This window comes from Dipodomys spectabilis, unplaced genomic scaffold, assembly GCF_019054845.1.
Source record: "Dipodomys spectabilis isolate Male_0828 unplaced genomic scaffold, ASM1905484v1 ptg000289l, whole genome shotgun sequence".
In the NCBI taxonomy this organism is placed as follows: Eukaryota; Metazoa; Chordata; class Mammalia; order Rodentia; family Heteromyidae; genus Dipodomys; species Dipodomys spectabilis.
This window is the reverse complement of record NW_024870966.1, coordinates 6,128,765-6,148,326: the sequence shown is the minus strand read 5'-3', so window position 1 is coordinate 6,148,326 and position 19,562 is coordinate 6,128,765. Positions and strand designations below refer to the sequence as shown.

At 45.9% G+C, this 19,562-nt stretch overlaps 1 protein-coding gene across 1 annotated transcript in view; it reads left to right on the top strand.

The window, feature by feature from the left end:
* The window catches only part of Adam12 (ADAM metallopeptidase domain 12), a 230,702-nt gene that overhangs the window by 147,235 nt on the left and 63,905 nt on the right, over window positions 1-19,562 (top strand). Inside the window, exons 5-8 of the mRNA XM_042701464.1 lie at window positions 7,770-7,956; window positions 12,986-13,051; window positions 14,558-14,629; window positions 19,353-19,522. Coding sequence (XP_042557398.1) covers window positions 7,770-7,956; window positions 12,986-13,051; window positions 14,558-14,629; window positions 19,353-19,522 — 495 coding nt within the window. The remainder of the gene's footprint in view (window positions 1-7,769; window positions 7,957-12,985; window positions 13,052-14,557; window positions 14,630-19,352; window positions 19,523-19,562) is intronic.

Below are 19,562 nucleotides of genomic sequence, written 5' to 3'. Positions count from 1 at the left end.
AGACTTGTGGCTCCTGCTCCAAGTGAGCCTGCGTTTTCCCATCATTGCAGGTTCTGAACTAGGCTGAAACTCTTGGGACCTCCCAGGACTCAGACAGCCTTGAACTGGGCCTTCCCTGAGTTCCCCACCCTTCCCCCACCTGCCCTGTGGTAAGGGCTTCAGGATCTGGAATGTTTCCCACACTTGACAGAAGTGGATGCTCCTAGACTCGGATGGGAGGGGTCCCACAAAGTGTTCCTAGAAATTCAGTCACATAAAAATAGCAAGGGCAGCTAGGCACTGGTGGCTCATGCCTGTCATCCCAGCTACTCAGGAGGCTAAGATCTGAGGATCGCAGTTCAAAACCAGCCCGGGCAGAAAAGTCCGTGAGACTCTTATCTCCAATAAATGACTAGAAAACTGGAAGTGGTGCTGTGGCTCAAGTGGTAGAGCACTCGCCTTGAACTGAGGAGCTGAGGGACAGTGCCCAGGCCCAGAGTTCAAGCCTCATGACCGACAAAAAAAGAAAAAAATAGCAAGGGCTGGGGTTTTGCTTCATGATAGATCTCTTGCCTAAATATACAAAATACAAGATCCTGGAGGTGATCTCCAGCACCACAAAATAAAAAAGTAAATAAATGAGTAAAAGCATCAAGAGGAGAGGCAGTTAGTACACAAATAAGGGCCTGGATGATGGTCTTGTTGGAAGTACCACATAGATTTTAGTTGTGTCACGTGACTTTTACTGTACCAAATTTTAGAGTAAAGCAAATATGATACAGGATAATTCTTGCCCCTACACTGTTTAAATAGTCATCCATTTCTTTTTTCAAAGGGTAGAATTGATCGGTGTTGTAGGCCATGGAACCCAGGATACACACGATAATGAAAACACTCATTTGTAATTTATCCGTGAGAACAAGCAGTCACTGTACAATGCCTGCCGCATGCGGGTGCAGAATCACTGTTTAGAATTTAACAAAGCCAATGGACACATTTGAAGAACTCTACTCAGAAGTCTCAGCTGAGAAACTGGAAGACAACAACCCTGGGGGGCGGGGTGGGGGAAGGGGACCAGGGCAGAGGAAGGATGGGCCCTGGGCTGAGCGGCATCCTCCACAGGGGTGGGGCCACAGCCGTCCTCCCAGACCCTCAGCACTTGACTCCAGTGTCCTCTGACCTGGGCCGTTAGGTGTTTTCCAGATTGTTGGCTTGACCCAAAGACTCATAGACACATGGGCTAAAGCCTCAGGAAGATCCGGCACACTGAGGAGTTTCCTGTCTGTTAGACAGGATCGGGGTCCCACAGTCCTGTGCTAAGAGCTGCCCGTTGCAGACACGCCGTGAGGCTCAGCAGGATCATGTGCCTCCCCCCCCCCTCCCCCCCCCCCCCCCCCCCCCCCCCCCCCCCCCCCCCCGTGGGCAGGTATGAGTAAATCTAAATCTCTATCCTGCTCACTGCAGGTCCTCAGCCCCTCAGGGCGCAGTGGGTCCTACCATAGAAGGGAAGTAAAGCCAACTTGTCCTTGTCCCTCACCTTTGCCCTCATGGCCGTCTGCTCTCTCAGCCTTTTCTGACTCACCTCCCTGGCTGCCCTCTGACCTTCAGCCGTGTGTTTCTAGCCAGGACTCTGCGTTGTTCCTCTCCTGCCTTCTCTCTTCCTGTGGACAGGCTAGGACTTCAATGGGACATGAAATGGTCACGGTCCTGCCCCCACCAGCTCTGAGTCTGTCCTGCCACTCCTGACCAACACCCAGGATTGAGTCCACAGCTCTACCGGGCCACGCAAAATCCCACGTGTCTCAGACTGCGCTCCTGGATGGGTCTGCAGGCCGACTCCCCCAGACTCTCTTCCACTGAGTTGCCAGAGGCCCCAAGCTTGACCTCTGGGGAGCTCTGGTAACCCCTACCCACCCAGACCCTGCACACGCCCCCTGTCGGCCAGCTCCTGCCTCACAAGGACAGCTCGGTCATCTCCGTCCCCAATGCCCTTCCTGGCCTGCTCATCGATAGTCCTGCAAATGTTTATTGATCGCTGACTCACCTATTAGTTACCTGTTGACCACACAGAGCAAACCAGAAGAAATGAGGAAACTGCCCTGAGGTGGAAAGGAGTCAGACATGAGCTAAACACAAGGCTGTAAGACTCACAAGAAACTGAATGGAACCAGGAGAGCCTGGCATCCCGGCATCCCACGTGAGGTCCTCCACACCAGCACCCCACCTTCCTTCGTGGCTCTCACTGTCCATCTGCAGTGACCCCCACTTCCACCAAGGGTTCCTCTGTCTTCGAGTGAACCCCGACCTTCCTTGCTCCTGTATTGTTCATCCAAGGCCTGTGTTCCCTGCCTCTTCAGGCCCATTTGCCCCTCAAAACTCCCCTCAAGGCCCTGGTTCTAGGTGGGACTGCTTATCCACCCCGACCCTGTCAGGGCTGCGCTGTCCCCGGGCAGCTCTGCACTGCTCTGAACTCAGCCTTTAGAACCAGCTGCTCCTTTGCAAGTGTGTGTTTGGGGTGATGGAGCCGGGGGGAGGGGGTGGGTGGACCACTGGTGTGGCCGAGGGCAGCGAACAGCTTATGGGACAAGTGGCTCCACCAGTGCCACCTTAAGCAACCAACTTTTTCTCTGTCACTGTTCTTGAGACCAGAAATCCAAGCTCAAGGTATCATGGGATGGATTCTTTCCAGAAACTTCAAGGGAGAAGCCCTTCTGTGCCTCTCTGTCCTAGCTACCAGCAGGCTTGGCTTTGCTTGGCTGATAGAGGCCCCACTGCAGCTCCAGCCTCGACCTTCTTTTGTCACCTTCCCCCCAGTTCCAGGATGTGACCACAGGGCCTCGAGTGCTTTCTCAGCTTGCTTGGTGGACTGGGACACTACCATTTGGAGATGAAATCTTGTAGACTTTGCTGCCCAGGCTGGCTTCAACTTGCCATCTCCAGATCTCAGCTTCCTGAGGGGCTGGGATTTATAGGTGTGAGCCCCTGGCTCCCAGCATATGTGTTAACCCTTCTGTCTCTCAGAAGGGCATGTCACTAGATCTGGGCCCCAGAATGATCCAGAATGATCTCGTTTTTTAAGATATTGGATTTAATTCTATCTGTCAAGACCCTCTTTCTAAATTTTAGGCTCTACTCCAAGGTAAGAGGGATGAGCATGGGAACACACATTTCAGAGGAACACTGCTCAGTCCCCTCCCCCAGTGACCTGGGCCTCTCGTTTTTCTCTCCTCCTTAGTAAAATAGGCCAGCAATCTGCAGGATTGCTGTCCATATTAGACAGGAGCGTGGCTTGTTGTGGGTAAGATGGGGGCGTGGGATGACCACTAATTGGTCCAAACCCTCTTTAGGTTGATGAAAATGTTCTAAAACTAGGCAGGGATGATAGCTGCACAATTCATTGTTCTAAAAACCTACTGGCTTGCCTGCTTTAAGAGGGTGAACTTGGCACTACCCGAAGCATGCTGGTGAAGATCGTCTTTAAGATGGCTGGCTGGCTCATGGTACACTTGTCACCAAGCTGTTCTTATTCCTGAGGCACCAGTAGATTGAAAATAGCTCGTCTGAAATTCCTGGGACCAAACATGTTTCCGAATGGCGTGCATTTAGAATTTGCAATCATTTCATTCAAGGTATTCAGCCTGTATTGCCTATCCATAAACACCTGTTTAATACGTAAGCCTTTCCTTTGGTCATGCCCTTGCCCTGCTGTGCATTTCATTCGGAACAGAAGCTGATGGTAGGGTATCTAACCTTGTGCCTGGTGGGAATAATGAATATTTGTTTTGCTTATACATGAGTACTTTCCATGGAAACCATTTATTGAAAATAAGCCTTATGGTGCTCATGATGTGCTGGCTAATATTGTTGTCATTACAGTTTATCAAACACATATGAGGCAGGATATTGTTTTTACCCATGAACTTCAGAAAGAAAAAAAGCACTGGAATTAAATCTTATGTCAACCATACTTCTAACTTGTGATTGACAACATAATATTAAGACCAAAAGTTCTTTCCTAGGAAATGCGATTAGCAGTAGAAGATTGAACAAGCTGGGATAATTCGTAATTTCTAATCATTGTCTTATTACAGGTAGTCCAGCCTCATGTAACATTAAGCTGAAGGGTTGCCAAATGCACCACCGATGCTGGATTAAAAACTGAATTTTCAGAAGGACAAAGACTTACCTTGAGGGAAAATAGGACCCCTGAGTTTTCGCACACAAAACTAGCCAAGTCAACTGACCATTTTGACAGATTCCTCTTCATTTCTGTTCAATAAGGAATAGCAAGAATTTCCATTTGAAGGGAGGTCGGTTGGTTTTTACAGCGGCTGCGCCGTCTCTGGCCTGTCTTTTCTGCTTCTGTTTCACTGCTGTTGTCCCTGTTCTGCGATAACAGGCTGAGGCAGGCAGGTGAGTGTGGGGGTGAGGAGCCTTAGCCTCAGACCTCCAGGTCTAGATTGGCCCTGGCTCTGCCTTAAGCCACCTGGGCACCCTGGGCAGTGGTGGATGTTCTGATCCATGAAGCTTCATAGAGCGATAGGGATAATGACACAGTTAAGAGATGGAGGTGGAAGACAGGCAGGTAGCCCTCCTTCCTCTCCATTATTGCTTTCTTTTCTGCCCCAGGAGCTGGCCTCCTACGATGGTAGGTCTAGTGTCCGCCTTGAGCTGTCCCTCCAGAGAAGGAACTCAGTCTTCATCTTGCCCAAACACTGGGGTCCCTGCTCATCTCCCCTCACATACACCAGCACCAGTCCACCAAGAGGAAACCACACACACACACACACATCCTCAAAGTCTGCTGGATTTACATTCCATACTCTGAGATTCTTCCAACTTTAAGTTTACAACCAAATATCTATGATATTCAACTTAAAACAAATTGCATCTCCTTATCTAACTTAGGGCCGGGAGGACTGTGAGAACATCACATTTTCACATCTCGGAAAGTCTGAGTGCTTGAGTTCTGTATCCCCCGTTGTTTCCAGCAAGCTTTAGAGCTAAATGATTAATTATACCCAAGACAGTCCAAAGCAATTATTTAATTATGCTGTACATAGGCTGCCAATTCTGTGGAGCAAAGGGACGGCCTTCACCCCGTTTCTCCACATCTGCCTTTGTATGACTTAAAAGATAAAAAGAGATAGGAGAATGCTTTTATAACCAACTAACAATTTCTAGAAATTTTCCACTAAGTAGAAAAACTTTTTCAGCAGTTTCCTCCTCGGCAAGCACTGGTGACATATTTTACTGTCAAGTCTCCTGACTAGATAGTTAAGTAAACGCACAATAGAAAAGTAACAATACAACATGAAAGGTTATGGTGCTATTTTCTTTTTACTGTAAGAAAGTCCATTTTCTTGTAAATCCAGATTCCTACATTAATTGTCCTTGCCTTTCAAGTTCTCTTTCTTAATTTAAGCTTGTTAAAGTCCATATCATTAATGAACACAAATTCCTGTTCCCCACCCTCAACTTAGCAATGTCCAGTTGATTTCACAAGAAAAGCTCAACAAAAAGGACCCAGACATTCCGCATGGTAGAGTCATACCTGAATTATTGATTTGAAGATACTCAAAGTTGCTACTTTGTAAGGGAAAAAGAAGAGTTATGCACAATGGCTTTTAATCATCTGTGGGATCTTTAAAAATTCCCAGAACCTTTTTAGTTACTCCAAGCTCTTCCTCCAGCATCCAGAGCTCTGATTCCTGGTTGTATGGAGCATAGATCTTCCCTGTTAATCCAATTTCCCTCTCTGGTGCTGTCCTCTTGCCCAGAATACAGCTATCCCAGTCAGGAGGCATCTGTTTCTTCCAATGCCTATGATACTACAAAACAGGACTGTGGCTAAACCAGTGGAAGTTGGCTAGTGTATACTTGCTTATCAGCTCCATTCAAAGGAGCTACCTGACTGTTTCAAGCTTCTGTCCTCCATACCATTTGAGTCTGGAAGCTTAGTCATTTTATTAATAGACTCCTATAGTAGGCTATCAATCAACAGGGAGAGTGAATGACCAAAGAAATAAGGTGAGCAGTATGAGCAACATAGGAACGTTTTACTTGGTCCTTGCTTTGGAAATCAGTTGGGATGATCAAAGGGCAGTGAATGGAGTGATGAGTGTTTCTTGAGGATTAGGGGTGTTCTCAAATATAAATTAAGTGTCAGACTGAAAGCCCAGAACCTAGACTCTGTCTGTCTCATTCTCAGGCCTGATCTGCTAACATACTTTGAAAAGTTCTGTGGTTAATACATAATGCATCCGTGAATCACGTCGGGGAAGTCTTAAGGAGGTTCGAGTCTCAAGCAAGATTGAGTCACTGTGGCGGGCGTGTCCGTTTACAGCCAGATGAACTTCCCATGAAAGCATGATGTGTTCTCAAAGGGCCAAGGTGTGGTCGCCATGCCGAACAGTAGAAATTGCGAGGTGTGTGTGAGCTGTGCAGATGACAGTTCTGGCCCAACTACCATTGCTCCCAGAAAACCTCACTCTCAGCATCAGCGAGCACCTTTCAAATGAAAGGACTCATTTGTCTCGTTGGAAGAGAGAGAAAGGAAAGCCAGCACTTACGCCAGGGTTCCTTACCTCGTGAAGCTCGATCCCAGGCCATCCTTGCTCATTTCCATAATGGAACTGGGCCTCAGCCTCAGCACCAGAAAGTCATGACAAGGGTCATGGTTCGTGGCTAAAGGCTACCCCTGACTCTGACACTTAGAGCATTTTTGAAACTCTGTCCACTAAAAACAAATCTGTTCATTTACGTCTAATCCTCAGTGGTGGCTCAAAGGTTCTTGGTTCTCCCAGAAGTATACTGATCCCATCAAACTGTACTTCATACTGGGGAGGCCTCGATGGCCAGTAAACCTATAGCTAGATGAGTTAAAGAAGAATGGTATCTCCCTAAAATTGTCCATCTTTGGAATAACTCATAAAGAGCTGCTACCATTCAGGCACCACTTGGTGCCTGGGCTAGTATTTCTCATTGGATGGTGTAGAAACTTTGAGCAATAAATAGCATTATAATGTGAGCCCCATTGTATTGGTGGCAGACACAAGGTTTGATAAGATTAAGAAGCATGATCAGGTCACACAGATGGTAAACAGCACAGCTGGAACTCTCCCCTTGGCCGCTGGACTCACCTTGCCATGGTGTTTCTTGATCCTGTGAAAGGCTATCCACTCCTCCAGGAGGCACACTGTGTCCTCCAAGCCACAGCTCCATGCTTTGAGTATTTGTAAGAGCACTTGTGTTTGCACATCTCTTACAAATTAAATAAATGAAAATACCATGCATATATATATATACATATATTTGCCTCCCTCCTTATATCTGAATCTCTTCAAATATTTAGGAAATTTATCTGGTCATGATAAATAATGTAGATGCAGGAATCATCTTTTAAAAAGAAAAGGATGATTTCCCTTCTGAGTTGGGTCTGCAAATTCAGATATAGTTATCGGCAATGAGACATCTTTCCTCTAGACTCTTCTTCCTAGTAATATATCTTTAGACAGAAGAAAGAAGAAAGGAAAAAACAAGAAAGCACAGAAGGTAAAATGCAGTCTATTGTCACCATAAAATATTTCAAACTCAAAAAAAAACTCTCCGACTTGCCTTTCTGGGTTGCAAAATGAATGTGTGCAGGCCCTCCGCACAGAAAATGTCCTTTCCAATTAAGGTGTGAGAGTCTAAATAAAGTGATATTTCCTTCATTAAGAGCTATGTTTCAACCATCAACAAGGAGCCGTTGTTTAAAATGAGTATTTTTGTCATTTCTTTTTCAACAGGGGACTTATTGTGTTTGAAAACCAGACCTACATCTTAGAGCCAATGAAAAATACCACCAACAGATACAAGCTCTTCCCCGCAGAGGACCTGGGTGGCATCTGGGGGTCGTGTGGATTGCACCATAACACCACCCGCCTCCCCACGCCTGCCATGTCTCCGGCACTCACCCAGATGCAGGCAAGAAGGGTAAGAAGGACATAGACGCTCCCGTGTCTCTGGAGGGCTTCAGGCATGGACACCCAGTGCCAGGAGATCCAGAGACGCTCTGACACTGGACTTTGTGTCTAGGAAATGGAAATCCCACTTATCAGGAGCAGTGGAAACCATGTGGCCAGTGTCATCATGGACTGAGAGCTCCATCACCAGTCTCGTTAAGATATACTGGGGGCAGTGTACCAGTGCTGTGCACCTGTCATCCCCTGGTCCACGGAAGGCTGAGATTGTGTGTGTGTGTGTGTGTGTGTGTGTGTGTGTGTGTGTGTGTGTGTGTGTGTGTGTGTGTGTGTGTGTGTGTGTGTGTGTGTGTGTGTGTGTGTGTGTGTGTGTGTGTGTGTGTGTGTGTGTGTGTGTGTAGAGGTGGGGAGGGGAGAATCATGGTGTGAGGCCAGCCCAGAGAGAAAAGTCTACAAGGAAGGAAAACCACAGCAGTGCTTCCAGTTTTCTGGTGGTTTATTGGAGATAAGGGTCTTACAGACTTTCCTGCCCAATCTGGCTTTGAACTGCGATGTTCAGATCTCAGCCTCCTGAGTAGCCAGGATTACTGGAATGAGCCACGAGGGTCCCAGTTCTGTGGGGCTTTTGAACTCCCCTCCTAGTGTGCCCCATTACAGGGCTGTGCCTTGCCTTGGCACTGATTCAGAGGCCCTGGGAGGCTGTATCACAATCCCAGGGCCTGGAGCTTCCATATACCCAGTGGCAGTGACGGCAGCAGTGGCAGCGGCCCCAGCTTCTTGGGGAGCATTTTCTTTCCCCATCTTGCTTGAATGATGGATTGAAGAGTTAGAATCACAGAGACCCACCTCTGTGGTCCCATGTGAGTTCCTTTCATTCAGCAAACACATTTGCCTTTGATTCAAGCCCTTGGATAAGATGTGGTTAAGATGTCACTTTAAAGCCATCAGCAAAGCAGAGCATTTGCATTTTGTTTTGCTGTGAGTCGCTTGTCCAAAGCCTGCTCTCCGAGTTATGCAATTTTTTAACTTGACAGTTGAAATGACACTCAAATAGGTTTGCCATTTCATTTAGAAGTACAAACTTGATCTGTAGTTACCAGCCAGCCACATTTTAATTCTTTAAGCATACCGTCCTCGAACACTTTGATTGACAAAATAATTTCCAGTCCTTTTGGTTTGTACATAAATGGAAAGAAACTGAATAACAAGACTATTTTGTTAATAATGCATATTGAAGTGTAAATGAACCTTTACATTGCAAAAGGAAGGCCTGGATACCCAGTCTCTTTTCCCTGTCACTTTTGAAATAATTCTGATAGGCTTTTATGCAAGAGAAAACATCTGTGACCTAAACAGCAGGAAGATAATGAAACTGGTACCAAAATAGTTTTTAAGTAAAGGGAGGAAATATGCAGAGCTAGAATTATCTAGGAGGATATTTTGGATAACACCTGTGATAAATATGAAGAGTGCATCTTTGAGTTATAGGCTGCTAACTAGTCTCACTTTGCTGCCTTGATTTTATACTAAAAAAAGAAATCAGTGTAACTACAGCTAATTAATCTTGTTTATGCAGCACAGTGAACACATTTGCTTTACCCCAGCATTTTCCTGCCCCTGCTCAACATTAACTGTTGCCGAGCTGGCTGCATAGTCTGCAACTCTTCTGCAGAGGTTTGCATTTTCCTTCACCGAGCATCAGAAATTGATCTACCCTCTGTGTATACTCCACATGGAAGAGGAGCCTGAGCAATAGCTTGTCATTGGTACATTGGTACTGCATTCAATTGCAGAGAGCCAAGTTGAAAGGGCGCAGAGAGACAGAAACTTCCTGGTCTGCTCTCTGAGAATTTTAAGTCCAGCCTAAAGCACCCACTGCTCACAACTCACTTGTACTCACCCTTTCCCTCTCCATCCTTTATGCAATCAAGACAAAAAAAAATCTATCTGAGCAAGCATCGTAAGAAAGGCAAAGGCTAAGTCTGCTACTGGAGAGAATCACATAATACATCCCAAAGGCAAAATGAAATTGCAGTTGAATTTCTCTTTTTTTAGGGATAACCCTTCTGTGGTTCCCCTCCATTAGTATAGAAAATAGTGCATCAAATATAAAAGCTTTTTCTGGGAAGAAATGTTTGCAAGGACTTCTGGGTACACAGAGGACAGCAGGGCAGCGAGATGCTGCTGGGTACCCGGGATGCACTGGTACCCAGCCACCATCTTATCTGTGTAAGCAGATTCCATATGGTGGTAATCTGCTGTTCTGGTCATATCTAACCCCCACTTCCTGTTTGTTTTCTTCCATGGACTTTTCACACACCACATTGACTCTTGTTAATTCTTTGTTCCTCCTCCTTTTCCCAAGAGAAGGTGACCTTCCTGAGGGGCAATGACCTTGGTCTTTCCCATCTGGTTACTTGGGGGCTCCCAGTGGACCCTGTGGGGTGAATGCAAATGGTCTGGCCATATGAAGGAAGGAGTCTAATGAGAACATATTGTAACCCCATTCTCAGCTTGCTTTCCTAACTTGAGTCAAGATATCAGAGCCAGGGTCCCTGGCAGGCAGTTTGGAGGGCAGGGTGCATCTGGGAACTTGGTTGTGGTCACTTTAAGAAGCAGGGGAACTGATTTCCTCCTGAGTAACTCTTGAAGAAGCCCTCTGTGCCCGCCTTGGAGAAAAGACAGACTGCAGTGCTTTTCTCACAGGTCCTGTTTGGGGATGAGTTTTGTGCAGGGGGGCGGGGTGCTTTTTGTTTTGCCACAAGTTCAAAAGTGAAAATTCAGTCAAGCAACCAGTTTCAAGTGTTGCTCTCCATATCACAAATTAAAATATGATTTAAAAAGAAAACTGGACAGCCTAGATAGGTAGGAATCATGTGGTGGTAATTTAAGCCTGGGACCAGCCTCTCCCCTGTGGCTTTTCATTATGATGTGGTTAAGCTTCTCTCTGAGTTTGCAGTTCTCTGAATTCATGAGAAAATGTGGACTTCTCTGAAAACTGCAGAGACAGGAAAATTGTGTTCATGTGTTTGTTTTCATTATCTGGGATTGTGTATTTTCTAAACAATGATTCTAGGCCAGTTGGAAATATCCTTCCTTTGGCCATTGATTTTACTCTTCCAAGGCTGAAATTGTGAAAGTCTTTTGACAATCAGAGCCTCCTCAGTGAGTTCTTCAGTGGAAAACTAATTTATTTCTTCATTTCCAGAGCTGTATTCTCTTCTCTACAATTAGCTGAATTTGTTCAGGGTAGGTGGAGGGATCATGAGCCAAAGCAAGATTTCTCCTTCTTTGACACCCCCTCAGTAAGAATAAAAAAGAGGTGAGACCCCTCACACTTCAGAAGTGTCTCATTTTTGCCTGTACACTGGACCCCACGGGGGCTGATTTTTCCCCTTTTTAAGTACATAGTTATCACCATAAAACCTGCTGATACATATAGTTACAACATCTGGACATTTTTCTTTCTTTCTTGCAACATTGTGAAAGAATGAGACATTCCACCTTTCTTGGTGCTTTATTTTTCCTTGCTCAGATTTGCAGATTTCTTCAGGGACACCTAAATCCACAGATCAGCACAGCTGGGCAGTCTGTGGGGAGGCAGGCCACTATCATACAAACATTTTTCCTTATAAAAATCTGTTTGGAAAGATCCTGGACTGATGGGGAATTGTGCTATGAAAGATGTGTCCCTCCAGATTATACGACTGGAAATGGGATTCAAAGCATGCTTTAAGTCTTTTTTTGTTGTTGTTTGGTTTGGTTTGGTTTGATGAGGCTTTTTTTGTTTGGTTTTGTTAGTTTTTTGCTTTTGTCTGAAAAGAGTTGTAACAAATTTTCAACTCCAGCAGTGTAGTTAAGTCATAACCAGCAGTTCCAGGCAGGAGGAAGGGAGACCCATTCAGCCCCAACTTCTTCAAACTGTGGGTTATTGCAGAAACAGAAGGCTTTGCTTTTTGTTTTTAATGTTTGCTTTTTGGAGACCACCCTCCATGAATTGCTTTATTTCTTCCAAAAATGCCTTTGGGATCCTCCCAGTGATTCAGGGAAGAGCAGGAATGCCCTTTGAGGAAGCCTGATTACAATGTAACCCACTTCAGAGGCTGCTTTGTTTAGGGTCTGTGTTTCTCTAGCTGGACCTCCACATCAGTGAGAGCTGAGCTGATGTGAGTCCCCTTCCCACCCCCCACCCCCCACCCTGCTTTTCCACTCCACCCACACCCAGCTCTGGGGGGGGGGGCTGGACTTCTTTCTTTCTTTCTTCCTGTCTTTCTTCCTTACATACTTCCTTCTTTCTTTTCTACCCACCTTCTCTTCCTCCTTCCCTTCTTTTCTTCCTTCCTTCCTTTATCTCCTGTTTCTTTCTGTTCTGCAGTCTCGCCTCTTTATGTCTTGCCCCCTTGTGTTTCTGGCTATTTCCCCTCTCTCCAGATCACCCCAGTCTTCCATTGCTTTGAGCAAGATTCTTTTTTCTTGGCAGTACTGGGATTTGAACTTAGGGCTTTGAGCTTGCTAGGTGGATACTCTACAGCTTCAATCCTACCCCTAGATTGAAAAACCAAAAGGATCAGCTCCAAGGGCTACACTCTCAGGAGTGGACCCCACAGTGATTACCCACAGATCCTGCCGTTCCGCTTCCAAGATCGCCGCCCTGCCTGTCTGTCTCAGATCTCAGAGCAGGGACATTTGGGCCACTGGTTTCCAGCTTGGAGTTGAGTCATCTTCACATGTGCCACATGTAGCTAGATTCTCCCCTTCTAGAAAGAACGCTGGGTGTTCATTTGGTTTTGTGTTAATGTGCTCATTTTATTTCATACTGACCTTGACCTCTTTTGATATTGCGATCCGTGATTCAGCAGGAAGGTTAAACAGCTTTTTAAGATTTCCCAAGTAGAAGCAGAAATGGATGGCCAGTTTGGGGCTGGAGGTTAACTTGTCAAGGGAGGGGAAACCAGAGACTGGAGGGGCAGGGGGACATAGACGATGCTCTGAAACTGCGGGGAGATTTGAAGGGAAGCTAAGCTCATGTTTACTTTTGACAGCATAAAAGGGAGACACTCAAGATGACCAAGTATGTCGAGCTGGTTATTGTCGCCGACAACCGAGAGGTAAGAACCTTTAGAATGTTCTCAGTGCTATTGGTTTTCAAGAGAGAATCAAATGCTGAGCAAGTTACTGCCTTAGCACAGTTGTCTATGCATTCTTAAAAAGCGTCAGAAACAGCCAGGCACTGGTGACCCACACCTGTAATCCTTCTTACTCAGGAGGCTGAGAACTGAGGATCCTGGTTTGAAACCAGCCAGGGCAGAAAGATTTATTAGACACTTATCTCCAGTTAATCAGCAAAAAGCCCAAAGTGGCTCAAGTAGTAGAGAACTATTCTTGAGTGAAAAAGCTAACTGAGAGTATAAAGCCCTGAGTTCAAGCCTTGGTGTTAGCACAAAGGAAAGAAGAGAGGGAAGGAGGAAGGGAGGGAGGACGAAGGGAAAGAGAAAGAAGGGAGGGAAGTAAGGAAGAAAAGAAAGAAGAACGAGAAAAAGTAGGAAGCAAGCAAGTAAGCAAACAAGAAAGAGCCCATGAAAGAGAGAACCCATGGAAAAAGTGATTTTTCTGATTTCATTAATTATAATTTTAAAGAATATTAAAAAAGTATCTGATGGTACGAACAATAGGAAAGTCTGAAAAACAACAAACAACTGCCAAAGTTTCTCTGTAGTTAATCTCTGTGAATAAGAATTCTTTGGAGGAAATAATGACTGATTTTAGATTGCATTCTGAAACATTTTAGGGGAAAGTTAAGCTTTTTAAATGTCTGTGTGTCCTAAAACTGAATGGATGGATGGATGGATGGATGGATGGATGGATGGATGGATGGATGGATGGATGGATGGATGGATGGATAAAAGCTACATAGAACCAAAACAGAGAAATCCTACTGTCTTGAGAATTGGCTTGGCCCTATGTTCATTTCTTCTCTTAATTATCTTTGAATTAATTTTTTTAGATTATCTTGTTGATATTCATGTATTGTCACATTCACATATTATAACACAGGTACCATTTTCTCATAGACTGACTCAGCACACATGTACAAGACAAGGTTGACAGTGTTTCAGAAAACTGCTCCATCCTGGAAGGTCAGACTATAGAAGAGAACAGAGAACCCAGTTAACATTTTATCTGTTCTCTTTTGTATTGTTTGACATGCTGCCATGACCCTCTATTGCTTTTACTGTTTAATTTTTAAAAACAAATATAAAGCAATTTTCTCAGGAAGTTAAAATCAAGGTGATGATATGACAAATGGCTCCAAACGACCTTTTGGCTGTGTATTTTCTCTTTGCCAAAGCACATCACCATCTCCATCATTTGCGAGGCTGGAAAAATTGCAGAAGTGACTGTCTTGTAAGCTCTTGGCTTGGGTGAATTTCAGGGAGTTTCAGGCAATCCCCAACTGGGGAAAGTTCTCTGCAGGATGTGAGCTTATTTCATCATAAATTTAGAGGACTTTGGGTAGCTTTCAAAAGCCCAAGACTTTACATTTTAGGATCTGGGAAGATGAGTTGTGATTGATATGCCTACCATTATTAATGGTGACATTTAAAATTGTTAAGTTTCAGAGGCAAGGAAAAGATCTGGAAAAAGTTAAGCAGCGTTTAATAGAGATCGCTAATCACGTTGACAAGGTAAGTTTCTCTTCGGCTAATTAAACCACTCAAATCGTGTAAATGTTTGGAAACGGGGAGGAGAGGATTCGGTGTACCTCATCTGACTGATCTGAAAGACCAAGTTCTGCCTTGGGTCTAGGGTGGGACTTCCAGTGTCCTTTCCCTTGAACATGTGGTTCCCACCCATGGTGGCCCGGACTGTGGTGGACTGCAGGGCACAGCTTTCTTCAGATTCTGCTGACCAGGGTGTCTTATACTTAGATTCCCTTAGATTCAGAACTCTGTGGCATGCATTAGACCCTGTCAAGAACGCTCCAGCTGGTCCCTGGGAGCTAGCTCTCATCCATAAGGGATCCACAGAATTCTACTGCCCAGCAGCGTTGAAACAGACTTCCAACTCAGCAATTATTTGTCATTGTTGTGACAAATACTTAGGAGGAACAATTTAACGGAAAATATATTGTGGTGATGGTTGCAGGGGTTTCCATTGTACGTCCTCTGGCTCTTGTTGCTTTGGGCCTGAGATACAGTAGAAACATCAGGACAGAGAGGGTGTGATGGAGGAGAGCTGCTCACCTCATGGTGGTCAGGAAGCAGAGAGAGACAGGAAGTGGCTGAGAGCACTCTCCAGGCCACTTTCCCAGTGACCTATCTCCTCCCACGAGGAAAGCCAATAATGGTCATATCATCCACTAGTACTATCAAGTTATGAGGTCAAAGCCCTAATGATCCAATCACCCTTCCATGGTTCGACTCACCACCAAGCCTTCATCAGCTGTTAGCCAGCCCCTCATTGAGAACACCTGGAAACATATCTTTCACAAGTATAGAAAGGACCCTGGGAATGTCATCCAACAAAGGCGTCTTTGCTGGTGAAGTGATCCTTCCACCACCTGCTTGCAGGAAAATGGTCTGTCACCTCCCACCAGACAGAACCCGGGCTTTCTGGGCAGATGACTCTACTTAAACCTAGTCTTCTCACACTGACCTGAATATTGGCACTGTCATTATGTCAGACTCTTCCCAGGTGGCTGTGCTTGTTGGGTTGTATTTACTCTTTGGAGTACCGACTCCCAGGCCTGGTCCAGGGCTTCTGATCTCAGTGGCTTGGGTGGGGCTTGGGCACAGACCGCATCCACGTGCTCCTGTGATGTCAATGCAGGACAAGACACTGGTAGACGGGAGGGAGATTTAACCACCTGACCTAGGAGCCCAAGCTAACACCCCAAGACTTGCCTGGAAGGCCTCAGTCTGCAGGGAAGGAAAGAGCATCAGTTTTTCTCAGGCCTTGGGAGTGAAAGGAAACTGTAAACTAGATTAAAACCAAGACAGAAATTGCTGAAACCCCATTTGAAACAGTGATGTGTTTGGCCCTCTGTGTTTATATGTCTTTATGTATTATTCTGGGGTTTATCTTGCTTCAGTTTGCAAAACTAAAAATGAGCAAGTGGGAGTTTGGTAATAACTAGCACTGGTAATTAAAGAACAATATGCCTCAGAGAAGTCCTGGTGGATTCTGTTGCCTGGCTGTTCTTGTGTTTCCAAGTGGCAGAATGATTCCTAAGCACACAGAAACAGCCAGCCCTGACATCCTCATCTACCCTCAGTATCCCCGGCGGGCAGGGGCCGGGGGTGGGGGGGGAGCTACCCAGGCTCCTTAGCAGACTCTGTGTATCTAAGTCTGCCGACAATACCCACAGGCTATGCTGAGCATCCCACATTTCAGTTTTGCACGTCTCCATGTGGGAAAGTCCCCCCACTCATCTCCTCTTGCTGACATCTTGGCTCAGCTGGGCCGTTTCTAAATTAATAACTACTTGGCTGCTTTGGCTTGGAGAGAAGGAAGGACAGCCCAGACTGGAAACAGAGAAGTGACTGAGTGACAAAGGTGATGCTCTGAAATGTGCGGGACATACCACTGTAAGTGAACCCAAAGGCAGGTCTGATACTTGTGCTTCTTGGCCAAACCCCAGACCTTCTCCCCAGGTCCTGATGACATCTCAGCAGAACAGCTGAGTGTGTGCCTGCCCGGGAGGTGACCACTGGAGCTTCTATTTAATCCTTTCCTCTAACCCATCCTTGCCTCTTGTCAAGGGTTTGGCACCAACTGGAAAGTCTTTAAGGCTGAATCTCAGCTCTGTTAGTCCTCTGTATTGAATTTATTCAGGCATCATCACTCATATGAATGCCTTCTTTCCTTCCTCCCCCAAATCCGTGGCCTGAAAGTCTTCCTTGGACCCCAGGGAATTCTACCCCCTCATTTTAGATCCGCTCTTTCTAGAAAGTCTTCCTTGGCTGTCCAGCACAGCATCCCTTGGACTTCCTGTCCACACCATTGTTTGGCAGGCTACCATTTCAAAACTGAACTGGAAAAATGGTGATGTGTCCTGGGCTGTAAGCCTTCTGGTGACCTCTGAGCAGCTGAGCAAGATCAAGAACATTTTAGTCTTTCTTCTGCCTGCTCAAGCCAAGGCTAGTCCATAGCAAGGGCTAAACAAATATCCATCACTACTGTATAAATAAAGGATTCACTCAGCTGGGTCTGTGTGTCCACGTAGTTTCTGGGATGCCCAAGCTGGGTTGGATGCTGGGCAAGCTCCAGTTGTTCTGCACAGGCCTGAGAGCTGTTCTGTGGGTCTGGAGCCAGGAATCCTTGCATTCACATACAGGTACCCATGTAAATCACGCTGTTGGAGTCACCCTACCAATGTCCACACAGGGCCATGCAGTTGTGATCTTCAGTCAGCTACTTGGCAGCTGCCAGATTCTGTGTCTTGACTATACGAAAACTATACGCACCAAGCCTGAAACGCGTTCATGACATGGCAATGTCCATGATGTGTTAGCTGTCACCACTATCACTGGCCCAAAAAATGCAAAGTAGCTGTGGGCAGCCCTGAGAAAAACACTGGGAGTGGGACCCTGAGCAATGCTTGATTTGATGTAAGTTCAGCACTCCTGACAGTATCAGTTATACTAAGTGTGGAGAGGGGGTTGAACGTTGTATCCTGCTAGGTATAAAGAAGGTGCTCAGCACCTTCATTATTATGAAAAGGTCCCTAATTCACCAGTAAGCTGTACAGTAGCACTGAGATGGGGGACAAGTTAGTCCTTTGCGGACCTTAGCTCCTGAGAAGTATTTGGTGTCCCCTTCTCAGATGATAGCCCCAAAGCCAGGTAGGATGTTTGACACTCAGGACATCGCTTAGTCAGTGGGTGTTAACATCAGCACTGGATTTCCTGCATTTTTGCTTTCTGATCCCTGTTCTTTGTGCAATGACACCGCTGAAGACATAATCTCCCAAAGCACACAGCGCCAAACACATGCGCACATTGTTCAGGGCAGTCCAGTGTCTTCCATTTGCCTGGAAAGCCTGGACTCCAAACTCTAAGAAGGTATCACAGGCTGTTCTTGATTAAAAACATACTACAGAGCAAGATTACTCCAAATTGTTTACGTGATGTTGTCATTGTTATCTGCTTGGATGGCTGCAGTCGGTGTGTCCTGTGACGCGATTCATACCCCACTTGCGTTCTGCTGACCCAATGCTCTCCCTGTGACCACGAGGCCCCTCAGGAGACGCATGAGCCACCTCGGTGGGTCAAGATCTGGGGTCGATACTCGGCCTTTGGGAGTTCCTTGCACTTTAGCTCAGCACATTGGAACAGCATGTAATGCTCTTAATTCTATGATTACCGTTACTTGATTGCCAGATACTTTTAGCAATGACAGAACTTGCTCACATCTGGAGTTTGGCTGAAGCTGCTGCCCCTAGCCACATCTTTCTCCTTGGCTACCTGGGGACTCAGAGAACAAGGATCTTCTCATTGCCTCATACGTCAGGCAACAGGGTAACCCAGATGCCCCACCCCTGCTGTGACCACACAGCCATCTGATCCTCATGAGATTTGATCTGGAGGCAGCTGCTGGCCATGGAGAGTTCTTACCTCTCTGCTGCCCATCTGGTCTTCCACAAGACAAAAACCATCCCTCAGCCATTAGAAGAATTGCTTTTCCCCAACCCAGGATCAGCTTTGGATCCTGGGGTGTTGTTGAAATCACACCCATGTAAAAGTGAGGGACAGAGCAGTGTGCCTGAACCTGCGTTGTAGGTCCCAGATCTTCCCCCCAGTGGCTGATCTAACTTCTGGCTGTGGGGCAAGGGTCACAAAGTTCCTGAAGAAAGGCTTCACTTGCGCCTTTTTTATCTTGAGAGATATTGACTTGTTCGTTGCATTGAACTTTCTCGTTGATTACAGGCGACAGAACATAAGAGTGTCAGCCAAGGCTGGCTCTTGGCTGAGAAGTTAATCCAGACTCATTGTCAGTACCTCATAGACAGAACATGTTGCTGAAACGGAACCAATTATTGATCGTGGCAAGCCTATCTGAATGATCCAGATCCACTTACTGTTTTTTTTTTTCTTGCAATGAATATTAACTGGCAGTGTCTATGTGAACACTTAAATGGAAATGTTCTCTTCCTTACAAATATGGGCAGATCATAAAAAGACTAATAACTTGAGCATCTAATTGTCCACCACTCGATAATCAAGTGACCATATCTCTTTGCACCAATTCATCAGATAGTTCTTAGATTCTATTGCTGCAGGAACAAAGGCACATTGAGATGCTTCTCTCGGGCATGGAAATGAACTTCAAACAGGGCCGTCTATGCTGAGCTTCAGTTCAAATGTTCATCCCTATGACTCCCCTCCCAAAGATGGCTGTTTGCTTCAGTTTTACAGACCGCTGAACATTCGGATAGTGTTGGTGGGTGTGGAGGTCTGGAATGACATTGACAAATGCTCCATAAGCCAGGATCCATTCTCCAGCCTCCATGAATTTCTGGACTGGAGGAAGATGAAGCTGCTACCTCGCAAATCCCACGACAATGCCCAGCTCATCAGGTAGGCTCCTCTGTCGCTTAAAGAAAGCTGCCTTGTGCAC